Source organism: Chaetomium tenue (genome assembly GCF_020726465.1).
Source record: "Chaetomium tenue strain MPI-SDFR-AT-0079 chromosome Unknown F5144scaffold_6, whole genome shotgun sequence".
Taxonomy (NCBI): domain Eukaryota; kingdom Fungi; phylum Ascomycota; class Sordariomycetes; order Sordariales; family Chaetomiaceae; genus Chaetomium; species Chaetomium tenue.
This window is the reverse complement of record NW_027117334.1, coordinates 2,766,281-2,786,422: the sequence shown is the minus strand read 5'-3', so window position 1 is coordinate 2,786,422 and position 20,142 is coordinate 2,766,281. Positions and strand designations below refer to the sequence as shown.

At 55.9% G+C, this 20,142-nt stretch overlaps 7 protein-coding genes across 7 annotated transcripts; 3 read left to right on the top strand and 4 right to left on the bottom strand.

The window, feature by feature from the left end:
- Positions 1 to 1,791: 1,791 nt before the first annotated feature.
- Positions 1,792 to 5,380, bottom strand: F5144DRAFT_496258 (fungal-specific transcription factor domain-containing protein; the record flags this gene model as incomplete). The annotated part of the gene is made up of 3 exons (XM_066786139.1): positions 1,792 to 4,124; positions 4,178 to 5,076; positions 5,130 to 5,380. 3 exons carry the CDS (start codon positions 5,378 to 5,380, stop codon positions 1,792 to 1,794), a joined length of 3,483 nt encoding a protein of 1,160 aa, XP_066640161.1.
- A 2,128-nt stretch (positions 5,381 to 7,508) lies between these two features.
- Positions 7,509 to 8,174, bottom strand: F5144DRAFT_496078 (uncharacterized protein; the record flags this gene model as incomplete). The annotated part of the gene is made up of 2 exons (XM_066786133.1): positions 7,509 to 7,591; positions 7,643 to 8,174. The coding sequence occupies 2 exons, from the start codon at positions 8,172 to 8,174 to the stop codon at positions 7,509 to 7,511; spliced, it is 615 nt and encodes a 204-aa protein (XP_066640160.1).
- A 336-nt stretch (positions 8,175 to 8,510) lies between these two features.
- On the bottom strand, positions 8,511 to 9,221 carry F5144DRAFT_583198 (uncharacterized protein). The gene has a single exon (XM_066789545.1). It carries the CDS (start codon positions 8,996 to 8,998, stop codon positions 8,771 to 8,773), a length of 228 nt encoding a protein of 75 aa, XP_066640159.1. The 5' UTR covers positions 8,999 to 9,221; the 3' UTR covers positions 8,511 to 8,770.
- Positions 9,222 to 11,671: 2,450 nt separating this feature from the next.
- Positions 11,672 to 12,772, top strand: F5144DRAFT_658080 (uncharacterized protein; the record flags this gene model as incomplete). Its single annotated transcript, XM_066793202.1, has 2 exons — positions 11,672 to 12,312; positions 12,337 to 12,772. 2 exons carry the CDS (start codon positions 11,672 to 11,674, stop codon positions 12,710 to 12,712), a joined length of 1,017 nt encoding a protein of 338 aa, XP_066640158.1. The 3' UTR covers positions 12,713 to 12,772.
- A 512-nt stretch (positions 12,773 to 13,284) lies between these two features.
- Positions 13,285 to 14,876, top strand: F5144DRAFT_496763 (glycoside hydrolase family 79 protein; the record flags this gene model as incomplete). The annotated part of the gene is made up of 3 exons (XM_066786166.1): positions 13,285 to 13,798; positions 13,849 to 14,211; positions 14,290 to 14,876. The coding sequence occupies 3 exons, from the start codon at positions 13,285 to 13,287 to the stop codon at positions 14,874 to 14,876; spliced, it is 1,464 nt and encodes a 487-aa protein (XP_066640157.1).
- Positions 14,877 to 15,443: 567 nt separating this feature from the next.
- Positions 15,444 to 17,287, top strand: F5144DRAFT_615214 (uncharacterized protein). Its single transcript, XM_066791794.1, has 3 exons — positions 15,444 to 15,871; positions 15,957 to 16,129; positions 16,188 to 17,287. The coding sequence occupies exons 1-3, from the start codon at positions 15,664 to 15,666 to the stop codon at positions 17,133 to 17,135; spliced, it is 1,329 nt and encodes a 442-aa protein (XP_066640156.1). The 5' UTR covers positions 15,444 to 15,663; the 3' UTR covers positions 17,136 to 17,287.
- Positions 17,288 to 18,806, bottom strand: F5144DRAFT_583188 (major facilitator superfamily domain-containing protein). The gene is made up of 2 exons (XM_066789544.1): positions 18,764 to 18,806; positions 17,288 to 18,680 (listed from the first exon to the last, which is right to left on the bottom strand). Exon 2 carries the CDS (start codon positions 18,672 to 18,674, stop codon positions 17,604 to 17,606), a length of 1,071 nt encoding a protein of 356 aa, XP_066640155.1. The 5' UTR covers positions 18,675 to 18,680; positions 18,764 to 18,806; the 3' UTR covers positions 17,288 to 17,603.
- Between the last annotated feature and the right edge of the window lie 1,336 nt (positions 18,807 to 20,142).

Genomic DNA, 20,142 nt, shown 5'->3' with positions numbered 1-20,142 from the left:
AACCTCCGGGACTTCCCGTGTAAACAAGTAGTCCCGTAAGCCTATTGCTCCCGTCCGGATTTGAATGAGCAGTGAGCTTTTCGCCTTGCTGAGACCGTCATGCCTCCTTAGGGTTTCGTTCCGGAATAGCGTCTCCCGCTGATGGTCAAAGTCGTCCGCCGGCCTGGTGATTGCTCTGCCGTCCCGTTCCTTTAATCACCTCGCTCTCCAGGCCTCTTCTACTGCCTTGTCCGTGTCTATGGTTCCCCCCGTCCAGCGCATGATCGTGCCCGCGGCTCTCTCTACCGCCGTGGGCCCTTGAGGTCTCAAGGTTCGCGGTCGGCCCCTGTTGTCCCTCCTCGAGCTGAGTCTCTGCTGTATCTTGCGGCAGGCGGTAAGGACAACGCTCCCCGCCGTCTTTTTGCCGCCTTGGCCGTCGTCCAGATCGGGTTGTTGGAGTCGGTTTTCGAAATCTGCAAGCCGTTTGTTTAGGTATAAGTCCAACGGTGGTACCCACGTCTCTGTCTCGAGGTTACGGATGGGGGTAGACTTAAAGGCTCCCGCCACAATCCTCAGGCTCTTGTTCTGGGCCTTCCCGAGGGCCTTGGTGATGCCTTTCTTCACCGGTTCGCCTCCCACATCCGTGGGAATGTGGAACGACGATGCGCCATAGGCCAGCGCTGACCGGATGCACTTTGTGTACACCTCTCGCGCTTTGGCTAGCCCCAGTCCCCACGTCGATGCCGCTAGCCTCGACAGGGCATAGCTCTGGGTCCTCAGCTTCTTCTCCACCGCCGCCAGGTGGGCTTTCCAGTTGAGCTTCCGGTCCAGCCAGACTCCCAGGAACCTGGCAGACTCCTTCGGTCTGACGGGGCTGGTGCCTCCCCCTGGGTTAGTGAGTTCCAGCTGGTTTGTCCACTGCCGTCGTCCCTTGTTGAAATGGATCAGTTCGCTCTTTTCCGGGGCGAACTTCATCCCCCGACTGTCCGCCCATCGCATGCATGTTTCCCACGCCGCCTCCAGTTGCCGGACATTGGCCTCGGGGTTTCGACCAAATACCAGGAGGTTGGTGTCGTCCGCAAACCCCGTTATAGCCAAGTGTGGGTGCTCGTCTTGTAGCTGCTTGTATAATGAGGAAATGTAGAGAATGAAGAGAACAGGGGAAAGGGGTGAGCCTTGGGGGACCCCTGCCCGAATTGCCGTCGGTGCCGCCGTCTTGCCGTCGAAAAGAAGGGTGGCCTCTCGACCAGTCAACCAGTCTCTCGTCCAGAGGACCAGCCACCTCGGGTAGCCCATTTCTCGCAAAGTTGCTAGCAGTCGGGTGTGGTTGACCGTGTCAAAGGCTCCTGAGATGTCCAGTTGCAATAGGGACGCCGCACCCTTCTGTCTCCACGCCTCCTGGACCTGGGCTACTACTAGCCGGACAGCCAGCTCTGTGGAGCGGTGTGCTCTGTTCCCCATTTGTTCATCTGGTACGAGGCCGTTGACTTCTGCAGTTTGAGTGACCTTCCTGGCGACCACTGACTCTATTACCTTCCCTAGGGTTGGCAGCAGAGCAATGGGCCTGTATCCCCCCGGGGTCTGATACACCGGCGGAGCCTTTCCTGGTTTCGGTAGTACTACAGTCTTCGCCCTCTAGTATAAGAAATAGGGAAGGTGATAAGAAGAGGAAGTAAAACGAGATAAATAAAACGGAACAGGGATGAGCCATCTATTCGATAAACGGTATATTCATCTACCAACACCGAGATCATTACACCTAAATCACCTCTCCCACCCCCATCCCTCAAACAAACAAACCCCCCACCTCCCTCACAACATCAAAAAATCCAACTCCCTATTCCTCCCCCCCGCCGGCGACGACAACGCCCCCTCCCCCGCACCCACACCCGCACCCGCACCCACACCAACCCCCATCCCACTCCCCTGCCCTACCGCACTCCCCCCCGCAGCAGCCCTCGCCCGCGCCCTCGCCCGCGCCGACCCAACCGCCTCCTCCACACTCTGCACCAGCTCGTCCAGCGTAACTGGCGTCATGGGCGCCGGCGGGACCTCGGTTGCTCCTGCTCCTCCTGTCGCGCTCGCACCGCTGCTACTGGTGGTGGTGGTTGTAGTGGTGGTGGTGGGGCGGGGGGAGGGTGAGCTGGCGGCCGGGGTGGGTTTGAGTTTGGGGTTGGGAGGGGACCGGCCGGTGCCGTTGCTGTTGTTGGTGGTGTTGTTGCTGGTGGTGGCGGCAGCGGCGGCGGCGAGCCAGTCCATGCCGTCGGCGATGCGGACGTGGATGGTGTCGGCGCCTTCTGTTGTTGTGGTTGGGTTGGATGATGTGGTGGGGACCGTGTCGGGGCCGAGGCCGAAGCCGACGCCAAGCTCGGTTTCCAGGGACAGCACGTAGGGGTCGCGGCAGATCGGCGTGCCGTCTGCTGTTGCATACGAGAGGCTGTCGCGGGGTTCGGTCGCGGAGGGGACGGGGTCCGGTTTGGGGAGTTGTGTTGGTTGGGGCGTCGTGGTGGTGGTTGATGGGGGTTGCGGATGGCTGTCCTTGGTAGTGGCTGGCGCCGCTGGCTTGGTTGGTTCGGCTAGCCAGTCTTCGATGGTCTTGTCTACCGCTGTGTCATCGTCATCAGGGGTAGCAGCAGAGACTTGGTCTGGGGTATCTGTGGGAGGCTTCGGGGTTGTGATGCGGGGCTCCTTATTGGCTGGTGCGGGTGCGTTGTCCGTATCATTCCCTACGACCGAAAGATCACCGGAGACGGTCGGGATTAGGACAGGAACGGAGGTTTCGACGTCAGCTGGTAGCCAGTCTTGGGCGTTGGGACCATCGCCACCGGTGTTGATGAAATCCACGAAAGACGCATGGAAAAAGTCGAGGTCAAAGGTGCCGGGCTCGGAGGGTGTTTGGTCTAGTGCGGTGGGGTTGATGCTCTGGCTTTGAGATGATGCCGGTGGAGTGGGCCGGCCTTGGTCGGTGTTGGTCAGGAATGACGGACTGATACAGGAAAAGTCAATAGAGGACAAGCTGGAGAGCCGCCGCCGTTTGCTCTCGCGGCCATCTTCCTCGATACCCTCGAGGCGGCCCGTGGGCATCCGGGTGCTGGCACCAGCGGTCCACTGGTTACCGCCAAACGCCGTATTGCTACCCTGGTATCTGCCCACCAATGTACTGACATCGAAGCCGCCCGACTTCACCATTTCGGAGCGTATGTCCACCAGCATGGACTTAAGGAGCTGATACATCCTTGTAGCTGGTTGGTATAGATGGCTCATTTCGTAGATGGCAGTCGAAAGCACTTGTAAATACCGTAGGTTACTGTGGTGGTCAAGCTCGGCACTCTTGTGGGCTAGGGCGGCCAACAGCGCAAGGGCGGCCGTGCCGGCATGCTGGATCGACGTTAGGACGACTCGCTTTCCGTCGAAGCGCTGGCGGTGGTGCCAAAAGATTCGGGCGATCCGGATCGCGTGCTGTGTACACATGCTCCGAGACATCGATGCCCTGTTGTCATGATGGGGAAGGGGTGCCATCCACGAGGGAAGACTAGTCTCGTCTCCTTGAGAGGGTGACCCGGGGCTGGGGTAGCGGGCGGCCACCGTCCCATCCAGCGACATGGGTCCGTACTTAGCCCATGGCCGGTGCAGGATGATCATGCAGACGTGGAATTGCTGGTGAAGGATGAAAAGTCCCATATGTGCTGATTTGATGTTGACAGGCTTCCATGTCAGATTCTCGGGAAGCCGGCGGTACCAGTTGTGGAACAAGCGTTCCAGGCCGATAAAATGTAGATACGCCCTGTCCTCGGCCGCTTTTGAAGAGAACAGGTGGGCAGCGCCGTACGTGGAGTTTTGGAAATCAGCCACCTTGCCCGCAAGCTCCAGGAGCTCGAACATCTGTCGGTTGATGGTAGCATGGCTCGCCACGGTCCCAAGATTTGAATCCTCAAAAGGCGGCGCGGAAACCCTTGGCAGCACATCAACGCCGACATCTTGAGTCTTGATCGCGGTGGGGCGGCCCATAAGCAGTGACCACTTCCGATCGAACATCGCGCACGCCGTCATCGCCTGGCGTCTTGTTTGTCTTTCTAGCTCCGACATATCTGCCATGGCCATGTTGACGTGAAGCCCAATATCAAAAGCCAGCCGGTTCGCCATCCCTTCAACCAGTTCATTAGCATGCACAAGTAGACTGGGCTTGGCCATTACCTACCGGAATACATCCAGCCGGTGGTGTCCCGGCCCACACCACACTCCAAATCAGCCAGCATCAACAGGGCCTGGACGCTCGGGACACCGCCAGGCCTTTCAAGCTCCGCTTCTAGCATGGTCTTGGCTTCCCTGTGCAGAGTGCTCTCACGGTTCCCTAATGTGATGGTCTTAACATCCTCTCGATCCCAATCTGCAAAGCGGTACCCGATGGCAAGCATGGTGAGGTGGAGGAACACGGAGTAAAACCGAGCGTCTTGGCTGGCGCGGCCGGCTTCGAAGGCGGGCTCATCAACCACCTGCTGCCAAGAATTGTAGTACTCCCAGAAACACCTCATGAGATGGTCATAAGTGGCCGGCCTCAGATTGAGGATGAGTTGTTCTGCCCTGAAGTCGTGACTGGACTGCTCCAGGGGAGCAAAGGTATTTGCTGATTTCGCGTAGACATGGTGATTGGCCGTGGGGCCGAAGAACCTGGTCCTCCTGGCTCCTTGGTCGAAGGTGTAGCTCCCCCTTGTACAAAGCAGATGGCGAGTCCCCGCCTCCGTCTTCGGTTCCACCTCCTGCAACAACAGCGGGTCGATAAGCCGAGAGAAGTTCGTGGGGCCGCCCGAGGGGAAAGTCTTCAGCTGCTCCGATTCAATCATGTTGACGTCCTCGTCGCCTGATGCTGGTGGGGTGGGGGGCTGATTGACGTGCGGCGCGGCCAGCTTCGGTTCTGCACTCTCTAGCCGCTCACTGCCGGTCCGAACCTGGTGCTGCTCCTGTTGCCGTGCTTGTGCTTCCTGCCTCGTCTTGGGTGGGTGTACAGCCGGGGGAGGGACAACGCCACGGTCTTTCAGTAACCCCTCCAATAGATTGATCCTATTCGACAAGGACGACATGTATGCCTTTGAAATCGGACTTTCGCGCATTAGATTGGCTGGCTAGAGTTAGACGACGGGGTGGTCACCTACCGTCTCCGTTCATCGTCATCCTTGATGATGCATGCAGCCCCCGTCCTCCTACACTGAGTACATTCGGATTCCCCCTCGCCTACTACGCACCGTATCCTCCTCTCGCGACAAGAGGCGCAAGCGATTGACGCACGATGCCGGACCTGTTGTTTCGTGGTTGAGCGTGACGAGGGAGCCGGACTTGTTGCATGCTCGGAGCTGGCTCTCTCACTCTCCCCTTCCGACCGTGACCTCCGCTTTCCGTTAGCCATCGTTGCTGTTGTCATGGCCGAGGGTGTGTGTCAATTGGCCGAGGTTAAGCTGCGTGCCTATGCTACGTCGTGGCGGGGGTTTCTGTTCTGGGGTATTGTGAAACGTCCCCGCGAGTCAAGTCACCGAAAGGAACAAAGGCGAGGAAAGATGGAAGAGAGGAGGCAAAATGGCGGAATCCAAACCGGCGGATACACGCGAGCGGACCCGTGTTCGTTAAATGCGGTCTCCGTGGGCGCCGTGGACAACAGCCGTGCCGAAAGATGGAGACTTGTCAGCTACTCACAGGGGCAGCTTGCAAGCACCCCGCAGTCGCCCTCTGCTACTGAGGCCCGCCCAGCTAGGACAGGGCATCGGGCGAATTCTTGTTTGGACCAGCTGGCCCACCGTTATTCCCAATAGACGCTCTCGTGGAATCCACACTTGGGCGAGTCCATGTATGTACGCTCGTAGCTTGGCTCGGGGGAATAAAACCCGGGGTTCTGGGGGCGTCGACTGAATCCACATCCATCCCACATTGTCCAGGATGGCATGGATGGCAACATTGGCAGTGGCAGTTCGTGCTGCGCTAAGAAATGATAGACCCCTGGCTCCTGGCTGCCTCGTGGCGGGAAGCGTCCACGGCTTTGGGCAGGTTTCGGGGATTCGGACATAGCCAAATCGCGGCAATTCCATTCGTTGCGCGAGGGCGCGAGAAATTGAGAACCCTGGGCCGATGTCGCAAGCCGATTCGCCAATGCCAGGGGTCGGAAAGACGTCGACAGGCCCAATGATGTCCCTGGCACCCCGCAAGCATCCCCGTCGGCGTCCAGCCTGAAATCGGGAACAACGACGGCCCCACGAACCCCACTGCGTCCAAACTGCGGAGATGGGATGGAGTTTGCGGAGAGTTGTGGAGTTGTGGGATGCTCCGGTTCACAGTTGGCACGCAGAGCAAGGCTCGAGGACAACAAGAAAGTTTACCTAAGGTCTGTTTTGTTTTCACATCTAGATTGCTGGAGGGGTGCCGTAAAGTGGCTGCTCTGCGATGCGACGGTGTGCCGTGTTCTCGAAGGGTGGCCGAACAGGACATCTGCGTGGCGCTGCGGTAATGGTGGGTAAACCGTTGCAATCGTCGGAACTCGGCGGGTCCTCGGCTGAGTACGAATAGTGTAATGCCTCAGCAAGCGGGGAGGCGAGTCATCCGGACTTTCCTGCGACTGGCATTGTGTTCCAGCCATCGCTAGCGTCAAGACAGAGGCTGGGGAAGTGGACCTGCCACCAACTCCCCTTGGCCACTCAAAGACTCTCGACGCTCTTCTGCCAAGGAGCGAAGTCTCAATGGTGATTTTAGGGGACGTGCTCAAACGGGGGCTCCTATCACGCACATTCCTTCTGGGGCCGGCAAGTCTAGAACCTGCTTCATGTGGGCTCAAGCTGATTTTGTTCGGTGGAATTGAAGGGTTTGGCGAAGGCGACGGCTCTTGGCCCTGGGGCAAATTCCAAACTCACAGGGTCGATCTGTGTTTTTGCCGCAAGATTTAGAGAGTGTGAATACATGTAACCCGTGTTGTCGTCTCTTCAACGTCACTGGGGTGTTGTGGTACATGGACTCATGGACCCCTTTGGAGCACGGAAATGAAGCCTTCGGAAAGATGGGGCGTTGCAACTTTGCAGCGATGTGGAGAGTAGGGGTTCCTAAGCTAGGCTTTCGAGGGGCCAAGCTTGGCGGACAACCCCCAAAACCGGGTTGAGTGGTGCCGGAGCCTAATTGTGAGTCCGATAGCCTGCTTGAGAACACTGGTGTTTCGTTTCGCTGCTGGTACCGTAGTGGCAGTGATAAGTACCAGGCGGGGCGTTCGTGGTTGTATGGCTTACACTACGTTTGCATCAGCAAGTGTGGGACGCGGCAGTTCGTGAACGGCGAGTATATGCGAGTTATCACCGCGATGCTCCGGCGGCAGCAAGCTCGACGGATTTTCCTATCACCCGAGCGCGCGCTTGAGGTGCACATGACAACGGCTTAAACGGCGGCGACAATTGCCACGCTACCATGCGGGCTTCCTCCAGGGATGGATCCCCACGGCATGGTGACAGCGACACCTCGAGCCTAACGAGGGGCAAGTTCTTGGTCCCAACGAGTGCGGCAAACTACTTATCACCAGAGCTCGGCTCCTGTGTTGAGGACGAACCGGCGGAAACAATTCGGAGCTTGAGCTGCGGCTCGACTTTATCTTTCGCGTCAATACCAATCAATGAGTCGGCCAAGTCGGCAAGCCACTTACGTCTTTCGTAGAGGAAATACGACGTGACCAACAAGAACGGCAACGCAACAACAAAGCGCACGTATCTGCTCGCAAATTGTTTATATTCCTTGCTCGACGTGTCCACGGGCTTTCGCGCCTTTGGTGGTATCGGGAAATTCGGATTGGGCTCCGCTTGGTGACCCCAAGACGACGACCCAGCGAGTTGGGAGGTTATCGTAAACTGGCTGGATGCGGTAGGTTCTGAAGAATCGGGCTGGGTCGACGCTGGCTCGGTCGGGGTATTTTCGCCATCAGCCCGTACTGGTGGTCCAGTCTGCGAGGCATCGGATCTCGTAAACCTCGAAGTTCGACCGTCATTGTTCGCAGTCCTGCGAGTGCTGGGCGGCCGGCCGAAGGGCTTAGATGTCTGCGTCACTTGGGCCGTCCCTATCCTTCCTATGCAAGCCGTAGCTGCGGCTGAGGCCCTCAATGCGTATATCGGCGCATTGCCTTGCAACAAGTATTGGGAGCCGCGACCGAGCGAAGAGCTAGTCGACCTCAACCAAGACATGTTCCGGGACATGGATGGTCACTTTTCGGTGGAAGACGGCGTCGGTGTGGAGTGGACGATGGACTGATCTTTAGGCACACGCTGTCAGTACGATCATAAAGAGGCAAAGAATTGGGTTTGACTTGCTATGGGCGGGAACGATACCAAATGGATGCTCGTTTAAATTTCGACGCCGTGGCAGACACGATCTGCAAACTTGCAGAAAACGGGCGGAATTGATCGGAGTGGGTCAGGAATTTCTGCGAGGTCGGCCCGGCTGAGCCAAACCAAGCAGAACCGACGCAGTTCTTGGCAATCCGGGCTCCTCTTTTGGTTCTCATCAAAGTTTTGGAGCAAATTTGGTTTCTCAAAAAGTGTCCAAAAAAAAAGATGCGTTACTCAAATTCATTACGTTTCGACGTACTAAATAACCGCCCCCCTTTGCTTTCCGCCACTGAGTTTCGAACCCACTCCCCTGGATTCCAGCGCGACGTGATCATTTGAAATTCAGCGACAATGGCCAATAACGCTTTCCTGGTTCAGGTTTTTGCAGCAGTCCTTGAACGCCTGTCGCTTGTTGCGGTCCACAGCGCAGATCTGAATCATGGTGAGACCGGTTAACATAGAGAGCTGCACGGGCTCAGCGGCGGGAAACTCACGTTGTCATACGTCTTATAACCCATCGACCTACAGCATCCCAGTGTCTGGTCCTTGAGCAAGTATCCCTCCCGGCTATTCATGCAGATGCAGTCATCCGGCTCGAGATACCAGCTGCCGGGGCACTGTTCCGCGGCAATGACTCCTCCGACGAAGCCAAGGCTTAGAAGAACTGCAAAGACCTTCATCGTGGTATGAATGTCAGGAATATCAAGATGAGCAGGTAGACGGAGAAGAACCTGGGGAGTCTCAGGACAGAGACGAAATGTTTACCGGAACCCGATACTTTATAGAATGGCCAGCACAGTCACCAAACGTCTGGATTTGTTGTTTAATGCGGCCGAAGCAGGCCAATCTATGCACAATCTCGCCTAGTTCCCAACAACTCTCGTGGACGCATCCCAATATCCCGCGCCAGCCCATGGCACTTGAGGTCGGCTTCAAAACCGGGTTGGCATGACAATGGTTCGCAGAATCCTGCCGTAAACCCAATTTCCATTGCCTGAGATAGTCTCTGTGATGATTGAGTTTACTGATTCTAGAGATTCAACGTATGGATAGGTGATTTATCTATCTCGAGGTGGTCCGATGAGAGCCCGAGAGTTAGCGATGCCGCAGGAGGCCCTGTAGATGCATGCTATAAGCTCCCCACCGTGATGGCATTATATGTCTATTATTACCCTGGTCCCACAGCCTTCGTACTCCGTTCCCGGGGCTGTATCCTCACCGGAACGGCGCGCTTACAAGCTGATGGAACCTACGAAGCAGACAAGGCCGGTTAAAGTCGAACTATGTGGTACAAACAAACGTCTCCCATGGTTCTGTTAGGCTATCGGCGACGACCTCGTTTATCATGTGGTAGCACCCTGAATTGTCATGCATGCACTTTGGTTAGCATATTCCTTCAACTCCGCTTTCCATTACGGCCCACGGTCTAGTTCCATGGTTGACAGGAACGAAATATTGGTTCGGACCCAGCGGATGCAACCAACCCTTCACAACCGATCCTATTATTGATTTTGCTCAATATAAAGCAGCCCAATTGATGTTTCCCCGACTGACCCCAGCTGACCTTGATGTCGTGGCCCAAGGCCAACAGACGAGGGAGACTAATTATACTACCTCGTGGTAATGATGACTCTCGGTGTGCGTCCTATTCGTGTCTGCACACAAAAGTATCACACTGCCGGGCGGTTGGATGCCAGGCATCTGAATGAAAACGTGAATGCTCGGGGAATGGTAGCTTGAACATTCTTAGAAACATGTTCAAATATTATCAGAGGGGATTCAAGTGTTCTGGATCAAATGAAACTTGAACGGTGTCCTCGTTTGTAACCGAACATCATTTGCAGGCCGTGCGGCTTCTGGAACCAGTCCAGATGACTGGGCTACCTCTAGGTAGGTAGTAGGTAGGTACTTTCAAGACTAACCATCTCGCTTGGGGTCACCACTAGTATGTACACACCTTTCACGAGGTGCTTCCAGCCATGATGATGGAAATTTCTGTATTGATGGTTATCATGATTCTCACGGGGTCAAAGCCGAATAAAATGACCAGAATGACCTCGAGGATGGAACTGGCGAGGGAGAAGGGCGTGCTAATACCGGCTCGTTCGGCCGGGTGCTATATCAACCTCCATAGCGCATCGGACTTGATCCCGAGGGCTTCTATGTTATACAAGAAGCTGGAATGTGTGTTTTCGATGTTTCATGGAATGATATCTTCCAATAACTCCCCAATAGCCTTTTCTCGCCCTTTATCCAGGGGCGCGACTTGCCACTCTCTATTGTTCTGTACAGTGCACCTCATACTCGGTGAGTCTTGTATTAGCACCACCCAGAGCATGCGTATTATCAATCGTCGGAAGTTTGACACCCAATTTGGAGGGAATGGTGGTGGGCTGGGCCCCGGCCCTACACATCATGTCGCTGGTTTCCCGCTTCCACCAGATCTCATCCTAGGCTCTGCGACAAAACCGTTGAACCCGAAACTACCTCCTACCTCTATCGTGGTACACCTTGTAGCCCAAAAAGCTGCTCCAGGCAACCGAGGCCCCCTTCGGGTCAGCGGGCGCGGGGATGGGGCTATGCCAGGGGGGCCGAGTTGGTCTCCCTGTTCGCCGGGCGAGGCACTAGGATCATCACGCGGGTATGTACTCAGTGCCTAGAAACATGGAACTATTTCGCCACTGGGGGACTGAACCCAGTTTGAAGGGACATGAGGGGGCGTAGTAGAGTGTGTACTGCCAGTATGTTAGGTTATATGCTGTAGTCGCGATCTCAAAATTAGGGACGGCTTTATCGTGGATAGAAGACAAGACTTAGGTACCTACTTAGGTTGCTTTGCAGAAGTCGAGGTGACTTAAAGGCTTTCCGATGCCCGCTTAAGTCTAGCGAGGGCCAAGTGAGTATGAAGTACCCCGCCGTGATCTAAAGGGTTGATATCAGACGAGTGGTGTTTGATAATATTGGACGTGGAAAGGGGAGTAAACATCGAGAAACCGGGTACCTAGATGAGTGGGCTTGCTAAATTAGGTGCACAAGGCACCTAGGGACCTCCTTGGATATTCGCATCATGTTGGTGAAAGCACGACAATGGTTCTTTGCTTGTACCTATTGGGAGCGTCGAAAACCTCCGTTCCTTCGCCAGTGCCAACAAAGAAACCAGGCCCACAAAACAGCAAAGTTGTCCGTCGTACTTAACGTCTCTTCCCCCAGGACCTGGAGCACAGTCCCGTCCTTTCCCTCTTTTCTCTTTTTCAGTTTTTCCCGTTGTCTGTTCCTCGCCACCCGTTTTTTATTGGATGCTCAAAGATTCAACAACACTGCTCGGTCACAACCCCTACAAGCCAAAAGCAAACATGTGCAAAGTCCGGATCATCCATTTCTCCAATCATGATGGGCGCATCCCCATCGCCACGGACCCCTTTAGCGAACCTGGCGGGCCTAGCGACTTCACCTCTTCAACCGTAGTCGACAAATGCTCATGCCAAAATCCAATAATTAGCCTTCCACCCAAAGTCCCAGGGCTCGACCTATACAAAAAGTGCGATTGGCATGACTGCTGTGCGAGATGCTACCAGACCGTCAAATGTCGGTGGTTCCAGCAGAACACCGACGAGGTGCCAGTGGACCACCGGATGCCCGAGGAGCATTGCCCCAACGTCTTATACATCAGCGAGTACCACCCGATCACCACCGTGCTGCCAGATACCACGATACTGGCGGCCCCGTGGAAGCGGTGGGAGGGTGAAGACCGGGCCCCCTACTTCCCCACGGCGGAGTTGTTCTACTCGGCGACCATCATTGACGCCGACGCGCCGAACGAGGAAATCGTCAGGCTTTCTCGGGACCGCTTGGACGTGGAGCGGCTCGGTTCCAAGATGCGTGTACAAAAAGCCATGCTCAAAGCCTTTGTCAGCCTGGCAACCCAAGCCGTGGAGAAGCTGGAAATGAGGGTTGACGGCTCGAAGGGGCACAAGGGTTTGGCGACAACTCCCGAGTCGTTTTGCCACTAGCTGAAGAGGGCGCACAACTTTGTCAAGATTGTGGAGCGGGCGGAGAGCCTAGTCGTCGACACCTACCAGCAGATGATGCGGCGGAGTACCTCCGTGTTGACTATGCTCGACAAGATGCCCGAACCCGGAGAAAGCCTCACCGTTGCCGACGGGGCGTTCTCCATCTCGCGGGAGCAGCTGGATTTCGGGGACCTCGGCAGGCAGGACGTGCTTGATGCTTGCCAGGGGCCGCTCAACAAGTCGAAGGATCTCTGGAAGCGCTTTAACGATGCTGTTGCTGCTCTACGAGCTCGGAAAAGGGTCGCCAAGAAGGGTGTTAAAGGATCTCGAAAGGGGCCCATTCCTGCAAATCATGGGATGAAAGGGCAAAAGAAGGAGAGTTAGGTCCGGGGTTGGACATGCGGACTTTGACCTAGTCAGTGGATGGTCTTGGGAGTTTGGGTTCCAAAGGGTTCAAAATTGGCTACCTACTTTGTTACAAGATTGATAGAAAACAAGATGGCTTCCTCCCATATCGATACGCATGTGAGTGTAACTCTGCCTGGTGTTGCTCATCCGGGGCGGTGTAGGCATTGGGCGGGTTTTACTCTGAAGGCAAGAGTCCCGTCCTTGCCTGTCTCCGTTCCGTCGGCGGCGGATAATCCGAAAAGCACCTATCAAAACCCCTTAGGGACAAGGGTTCAAGGTGTTATCCGCGGGCACGGCTTCCCCGCAGATTGGCCAAACCGAGAAACACAGGACGGCAGAGAGCAGGCGAGATTCGGGAGAATTGCAGCCAAATGGATCGCAACCTTGCGTCACATCGGTGGCTAAAACACCGAAGCGGACACCAGGAGGTAAGGCGGGACCTCCAAAACAAGGAGCTAGATATGTGAATGTCCTGCTGCAAAAAGGGTGCCTTCAAACTTTTAACCCGCTCACCTACCTCCCAACAATACGTTTCTTGAGTTTTCCGGATGGGGAGAATAGCAAAATTAGGTGTATTTTGCGCCGCAATGATCCCTCAGGGGATCAACGCTGCCGTTACCTTTGCGATCCCGAGCAAGGTAGGCGACGGAGGGCATTCCTACGCACCACTTGACCCAGCACCCCTGGGTATCTCCTTTGAGTTCTTTGCCTTTCCGTCGTATCTTACCAACGTCACCGCGACAAACCAATGTTTATCCAACTGGAAAGACCTCACTGGAGTCTGGCCGCCGATCCGCATTGGCGGGACAACGCAGGATAGAGCCTCCTTTGACGCATCGACATCGGCCTACGTCGTGTACTCGGTTGCGAACCCGGCTGATGCCCCCATGACATTGACCTTTGGGCCGAAGTTCATGAGTCTTGCAGGCACATATCCCGGAAGCGTCGTGGTTGGCTTGAACCGTGGAAAGAATAACATCGACAACACGATTGCCGCTGCCAAGGTAGCTGTGGCTGAAGTCAAGAACCTCCTGGCCATTGAGCTAGGGAACGAGCCCGAATGTGAGCAGAGCATCACCATATAAAGCCGTCAAACGCTTACCTGTATCCAGACTACCCTAAAGATGGCCAGCCCATCGCCAGCGGAACGTGGAACCCCTCAGTGGACGCCTCATCCCAGGTAGACTGGAACATCCGGGTCGGCAGTGCCGTGGGCAAAACCAACATCATCCAAGCCGGGAACTGGAACCAAGCCCCTCCGCAATGGGGAGCCGCGCAGCTGATCGCAAAAGAGAACGCAACGTCGAAGCAATACGTGCGGCATTACGCCCACCACAACTACCCCGGCGGCGACATCCAGAAGCTGCAATCGCACTCCCAGACAGCCAGCAACGTCCGCAGCATGTTCGCCGCCGACGTAGCCGCGGTCAAGCAACAAACCGGCAAGGAATACGTCCTCGGCGAGACCAACTCCGGTATGCCCTCCCTCCCCCAAACCAACCCCCCCTTTCCCCATTCCCCAACTAACCCCCCCCTTTTTCTCCCCCCCATAGTCTCCGGCGGCGGCGCCGCCAACGTATCCCCGACCTTCGGCGCAGCCCTCTGGACAATGGACTACGCCCTCCGCTTAGCCGCGACCAACATCTCGCGCACCTACTTCCACCACGGCACGGTGGGCAACTGCCAGTACTGTTTCTGGGGGCGGTACAGCATGGGGGCGCCGTACTACGGGGCGACGGCGGCGGTGGCGCTGACGGCGGGGGCGCGCACCATCGCGGCGCTGGATGATGGGAGTACGAAGGACGGGGTGTACGTGGTGTTTGATGGGGAGGGGAGGGCTTTGCGGGTGTTGTTGTTGAATTCGGAGTATTATGCGGGTGGGGGGGCGAGGAGGGGGGCGCAGGTGTTTACGTTGACGGGGTTGGGGGCGGTGGGGGAGGTGAGGGCGAAGAGGTTGACGGGGGTGAGTTCGTTGGCGAGGGTGGATCGGGGGGATGCGATCTCGTTTGGGGGGCAGAAGTGGACGGATGGGACGTGTGTGGTTGCGGGGAAGGAGGTGTTCGAGACGACGAGGGTGGAGAACGGGCAGGCGGCGTTTGAGGTCAAGGCGGCCGAGGCGTTGTTGGTTTATTTGCGGTAGATGGTCGTGGTAGGGTGTTGTTGGGCTGAACTTGTGACTGGATACCTAGGTAAGGTACTTTTTATCCCCAAGTCCGTTAGGGGTGGAGGCTTCAGGGCGGGTGTGGACGGAGAATGCCTCGAAAATCTCCAGCTTAAAATGCGGACGTAGGTAATGTAAGCCACAACAAGTCGAAGACCTCCCAAAAAAATAAGAATTGCAACCTGGAACACTGGACCATTAACTAAGGTACCTAAGGTACTTACATCATGAATGGGAAGGTACCACCAAGCGCCCAGTAATCTGCCTAGAGACCTTTAGGGGTTGGAGAATGGTTGCTTCATTCAACCTTGCAGCTGGCTTGAACTCATAGTAAATGGAGCTGTTACTCAGACGTTATACCAGACAGCCTTGGACAAAATACTGCAGTACCTCGATACTTGAGCCAAGAGCAGTCGGGTTGGCCTCGCTCTTGGTCGATGGATTGCGGGTCCAGCAACCGAGGACGACGTTGAACCTATCGTACAGCCGTTGACATGGGGCAGCTGCAGCTTTCGCATCCATCAATTGGGGCAGAGCAATGCTCTACACAACTCATTTTGCATCACGTGCAGCCTTTGTGCAACATGCAAATGTTTGCCGTTGTTGGGCCTCCAACAAGTGAGCCTTGCAAGTTGCTGCCTTGAGCGGCCGCCCATTACTTCCTCTCGCCGGACTGTCCTTCCGAAACCTTAAAGCGCATCCCAACTCCAACTTCTGTGCGGCATTTTATCATTGTGGAAAGTAATTTGCGTCAACAACATTGATCATGGCTCAAAACGGCGCCTTTTCAGCCCTCAAAGAAGGCACGGTGCTCATCACCACCGGGCCCATTCAACAGAATGCGGAATCAGTCGAGCAGCTGAACAAGCTCGTTGCCTCCACCAAGGCTTTGAAGCGGGCTGGTTATGTCGTCGAGAAGCTCACCGATACTGAACTCGATCAAAAGAGACGATGCACTAGATGCGGCGTCCGAGGTGAGTCACGAGCTGCCTTCACAACACCGGCCGAGGAATGACCGGCTCTATATCGCCGGCTCACTGACGTTCACGCTATATACAGTTGCGAAGCCACCCCGCATTCGACACCACAATACCGAAGTTGCCGAAAACAAGCCGCCGAAAACTCAGGATAGCGACTCTCAAGCGCAGGAAAACCCAAATCATCGCGGCACTGACGTCGCGGCCACAAAGCCCTTGGAATGCAGGTTTCACACTGGAAAGGTGGTCTATAAAGTAAGACAATTCACGAGCTGTCAACTTGGAATCAAAAAACTGATCTCGGCCTTTTCAGGTGTGGACATGCTGCCGGAAGCATGTCAGCAAAGACCCTTGCACGATTAAGAAGGACCATGACGTGAGGGATGATCAGGGCGGAGCAAATGAGCGACGCTGGCAGTTCCATGTCACCGCTCCGGAAATGAAGCCCAACCATCGCGCTGCAGTAGCCATCGACTGTGAGATGGGCACCGCTTTCGACGGCGATAGCGAACTCATCCGTCTTACCGTTGTTGACTACTTCACTGGAAAGGCTCTCATTGACAGCCTGGTCTATCCTGACGTTCCGATGATGCACTTCAATACGCGATGGTCGGGCGTTACAAAAGGCGACATGGAGAGGGCGCGCCGTGAGCACAAGTGCATCCTTGGCAAAGCCGCTGCTCGAAAGGCCATCTTTCGATACGTGGGACCATCCACCATCGTCATTGGACACGGGGCTCAAAACGATCTCTGCTCTCTCCGATGGATCCACCATCGCGTAGTCGACTTTTTTCTCATTGAATCATCTCGGCGGAAGGAAGCCGAGTTGAGAGCGGAACGAGAGAGAAGGAAGAAGGAAGAGGAAGAGGCCAAATGGGACGAGCCCAAGGGAGTCGCGGAGCGCGGCGGCACCCCGGAAGACCCTGAGCTAAACGAAAAGGGAGGGGCAAAGCTCTACGACAAGGACGGGGCGGAACCCAACGAAGTGATTAAAGCTAAAGAAGTGAACAAACCCAAGGAAGGGGATAAGGCCACGGAAAGAAAGCCGGGCAATAAACAGCCGCGCCGCAAAAACAACCCTGACGGAATGTCACTCAAGGCACTTACCATGAAGCACTTGGGCCGGGCGATTCAGGTGGGCACCAAGGGCCATGACAGCTTGGAGGATGCTCTCGCCGCAAGAGACCTAGTCCACGCCTACATTACCGACCCGGGCCGCTTTACCTCGGAAGTCGAGGCATCGGCGTCTGAGGCGGCATAGTAGCTCAGAGCTATGTGATAGCTACGGAAATACTGATGGGGGGTCCGCAGTATCTAGTCAAGCCGAGCGGAAGACATGTTACCATGAAACCTACGTTTATGCAGGCACTCACTTCCACGTACATCCATGCTTGCTAGCCACTTGTCCTGGGGCTATGTACTCTACTCATATCAACTGTGCGTATGTTTTGACCTGTCACCCAGAAGGCCGCCCGATAAACCCCTTTATCCAACCCACGACGTAGAATAGTTAGGATGATCACCAAGCCTTAGAGGTTGGCTATTTCCCACGTCCCCCCGGTATTATACATGCCACGCCCGTGGCCGCCCACATCGGAGCTCGACGTCTCAACTGCACGGGGCGGTTGGTGTACCCGCAACCCTACGCATAAGCGTGAACGCCCTCTCCGGGGTTCCGTTAGGGTTTTGTTGGCGCATGTATTGTTACAAAGCCGGGTCTACCACCGCCTCAAAGCAGACCCAGGAACCTCCACAGGAAGCCCATGCCACTCAACACTGCCGTCAGGCCAGTATACGCAATCAACACACCATACCCAGTTCCATAACCTCCCATAACCTGCCCTTTCCACGGCATACCCTTAATGAGAGCATTACTCAAGGGACCAGAAATGACATTCCCGACCCCCCGCCCAACACAAAGGTGGCCCTGCACCATAACCGGGTCAATGTGGCCGTACCCCTCCTCCTCACCGTTCTGCGACACCTCCTTCATGATTCCCGGCCAGGTCGATGCCCAGGACCCGGCAGATATTCCGTACAAGACGCAAAACACATACAGAACAGGAAGCGATTCCGCCAGCCCCCAGACGACCAAAACAGAGACGGACGCGCCCGCCGCCGAGATGATCATGCACGTCGTGACGTGCAGCCGGTCGGTCATGGAGCCCATGATGGCGAGGCCGGCCGTCGCGGAGATGTTGCTCAGCATGAGCGTCAACGCGGACATGAACGTCGAAGTGCCGAAGGTCTCGCGGGCGTAGGTTGGCAGGTAGATGCCCGGGAGGAAGTAGCCGGTTGCCTCGATCACGTTCGCTGTTTGGTGGAGGACAAACCGCCGGGACGTGACGAACCGCATGTCGAAGGGCTTTTTGACGTTGTGGGGATTTGCGAGGTATGGGAGTCTAGGTTTGACGTAGAAAGCTAGGGGGGCCGAGCACGCGAAGAGGATGCAGGCGGATATTCTCATGGCTGTTCGAAACCCGAGGGTGTCGAGCAAAGCCTGGAGGACGAGAGGAAAAACGACACCGCCGACCCCTGCGGCGCTCCACACGAGGCCGTAGGCGAGGCCTTTGCGTCGGGAGAACCACTCGTCGATGTACAACGTGGATGGGCAGTATGCTACACACCCACCAACGCCAAAGAGCACTCCCTGGACTCCGACGAGTTGAAGCGCGCCGCCGCAGAATGAGCTGGCCACCAAAGACAGAGACGCGAGGAAGAGTCCGGCAAGCGTGGACCACCGGGCCCAGCGAGGGTACAGGCGGCATATGGTAAGCACGAATGGCGTCGCCAGGTACATGATTCCCTGGTGATAAGGAGGGGGTTAAGATTCAGGGCGGGCCCATGCACGCATCCACGTAACGAGGGGATATGTCGGGGTGCACTTACTGTCGTGGTTGTACCAATGGCAGCAATGCTGCTCGAGCCCGCAAACGGCTCGTGGGAGCTGTAATAGTCCTGCAAGACGCCGAACGAAAAGCCGAACCCTGGCAGCACGAGGGTAGGCTCAGCTCGAAGGACAGATATGAGCTTAAAGACACGCGGTAAAACTCACCGAATGTTACAGCTTCAATGACATAGCAAGCGGCCAAAAACAGCCACGCATCCTTCCCCCGGTCGACGGGCGGCAAAGAGGAGTCGAGTTGGGGCTCGCTGTTCTCATTTGATGTATTCTCCTCCTCGTCCTGTCCGGCATTGTACTCGTTCGCCATGTTTACGTTCGCAGAATGCTGGAAGCTTTCAACAATGGCGGAAGGTTGCGCCATGGTAGGATAGGTGCGAAACCTAGGACAGCAGACGTAAGCACACCATATAAATCCCTCAAATTGGACTCCGAGGTTTCCTAGAAGCAAGAGCGGTGGAATTAGGCGGCAGCCCCGGCACCCGTGAGTTTCACGTGCTCCTGGGCGGGCCGGGAACGAAACTTAGGATGCGAAGCGGTGCAACCTCGGACTCGGCATTCGACCCAGTGCGTGCTTGTGTACCTAAATATGGGGCCGGTACTGAGCCGAAGGAGAGACCAAAAACACCTCCGGATGGTCAAACATCGAAAATCTCCGAATCAAGACAGCCCGACCTTTCTCGAAACATTTACTGCCCAACGGCCCCTTCGAACTATGAATGCAGTCAGTATGGTCTCTTTAGCTAGACGTTACCGTTGACAGTCCAGGACGCTTTCCGGGAAACCATAACAACGAGGAATTGGACGACTCATCCATAGGTACCTAGTTAGGTAAGTACCTAGATACCTGGTCCTGAATTTTGACGTGGCCACACCATGTTCGGCAAGTGGGCTGATAGCCGCGGATGTTTAACGCTCATGTTTTTAATGTTGATGTCACAGGCACATCTGTGACTCGATAGCTGCAGGGTTGAGTACCTTATGTGTCAGAGCCGGGTATGTGATGCAGCTGGCACATGATGGCCCCCCCGTCCCTCCGAAGATCAACATCATGGCACTCCAAAAGGCCTCTCGCTCAGGGGGCTGGAAGTGAGCCGCACGAAGAAGGCCATAAGGGAATTACGGACTTCTACAGTCTATCCAGCGCTAAGTCGCTATTTTCTACGTGAGTTCTTGCCCGGGCCACTACGAGAAGTTGAGGAGAAGTGGTGGAAGGCGACTTTGCACCTTGCGCCTAGATGAGGCAGAGCGATTTTACAAAAGGAAGGCTGAGGCGGTTGTGGCCTAGACTCGTAAGCCCCTCAGGAGAACAAGAGCGCTATGTGGGTCTAATGGCTGGTCTAGGGGTTTCACTGGCAGCCATGGA

Excerpts from the sequence above, each read along its gene's own strand:
- F5144DRAFT_583198 (XM_066789545.1), bottom strand. The coding sequence starts at position 8,998 with ATGAAGGTCTTTGCAGTTCTTCTAAGCCTTGGCTTCGTCGGAGGAGTC.
- F5144DRAFT_615214 (XM_066791794.1), top strand. The coding sequence starts at position 15,664 with ATGGCTCAAAACGGCGCCTTTTCAGCCCTCAAAGAAGGCACGGTGCTC. Across the intron at positions 15,872-15,956 it reads CACTAGATGCGGCGTCCGAG|TTGCGAAGCCACCCCGCATT; the intron begins GTGAGTCACGAG and ends CGCTATATACAG. Across the intron at positions 16,130-16,187 it reads CTGGAAAGGTGGTCTATAAA|GTGTGGACATGCTGCCGGAA; the intron begins GTAAGACAATTC and ends CGGCCTTTTCAG.
- F5144DRAFT_583188 (XM_066789544.1), bottom strand. The coding sequence starts at position 18,674 with ATGTACCTGGCGACGCCATTCGTGCTTACCATATGCCGCCTGTACCCT.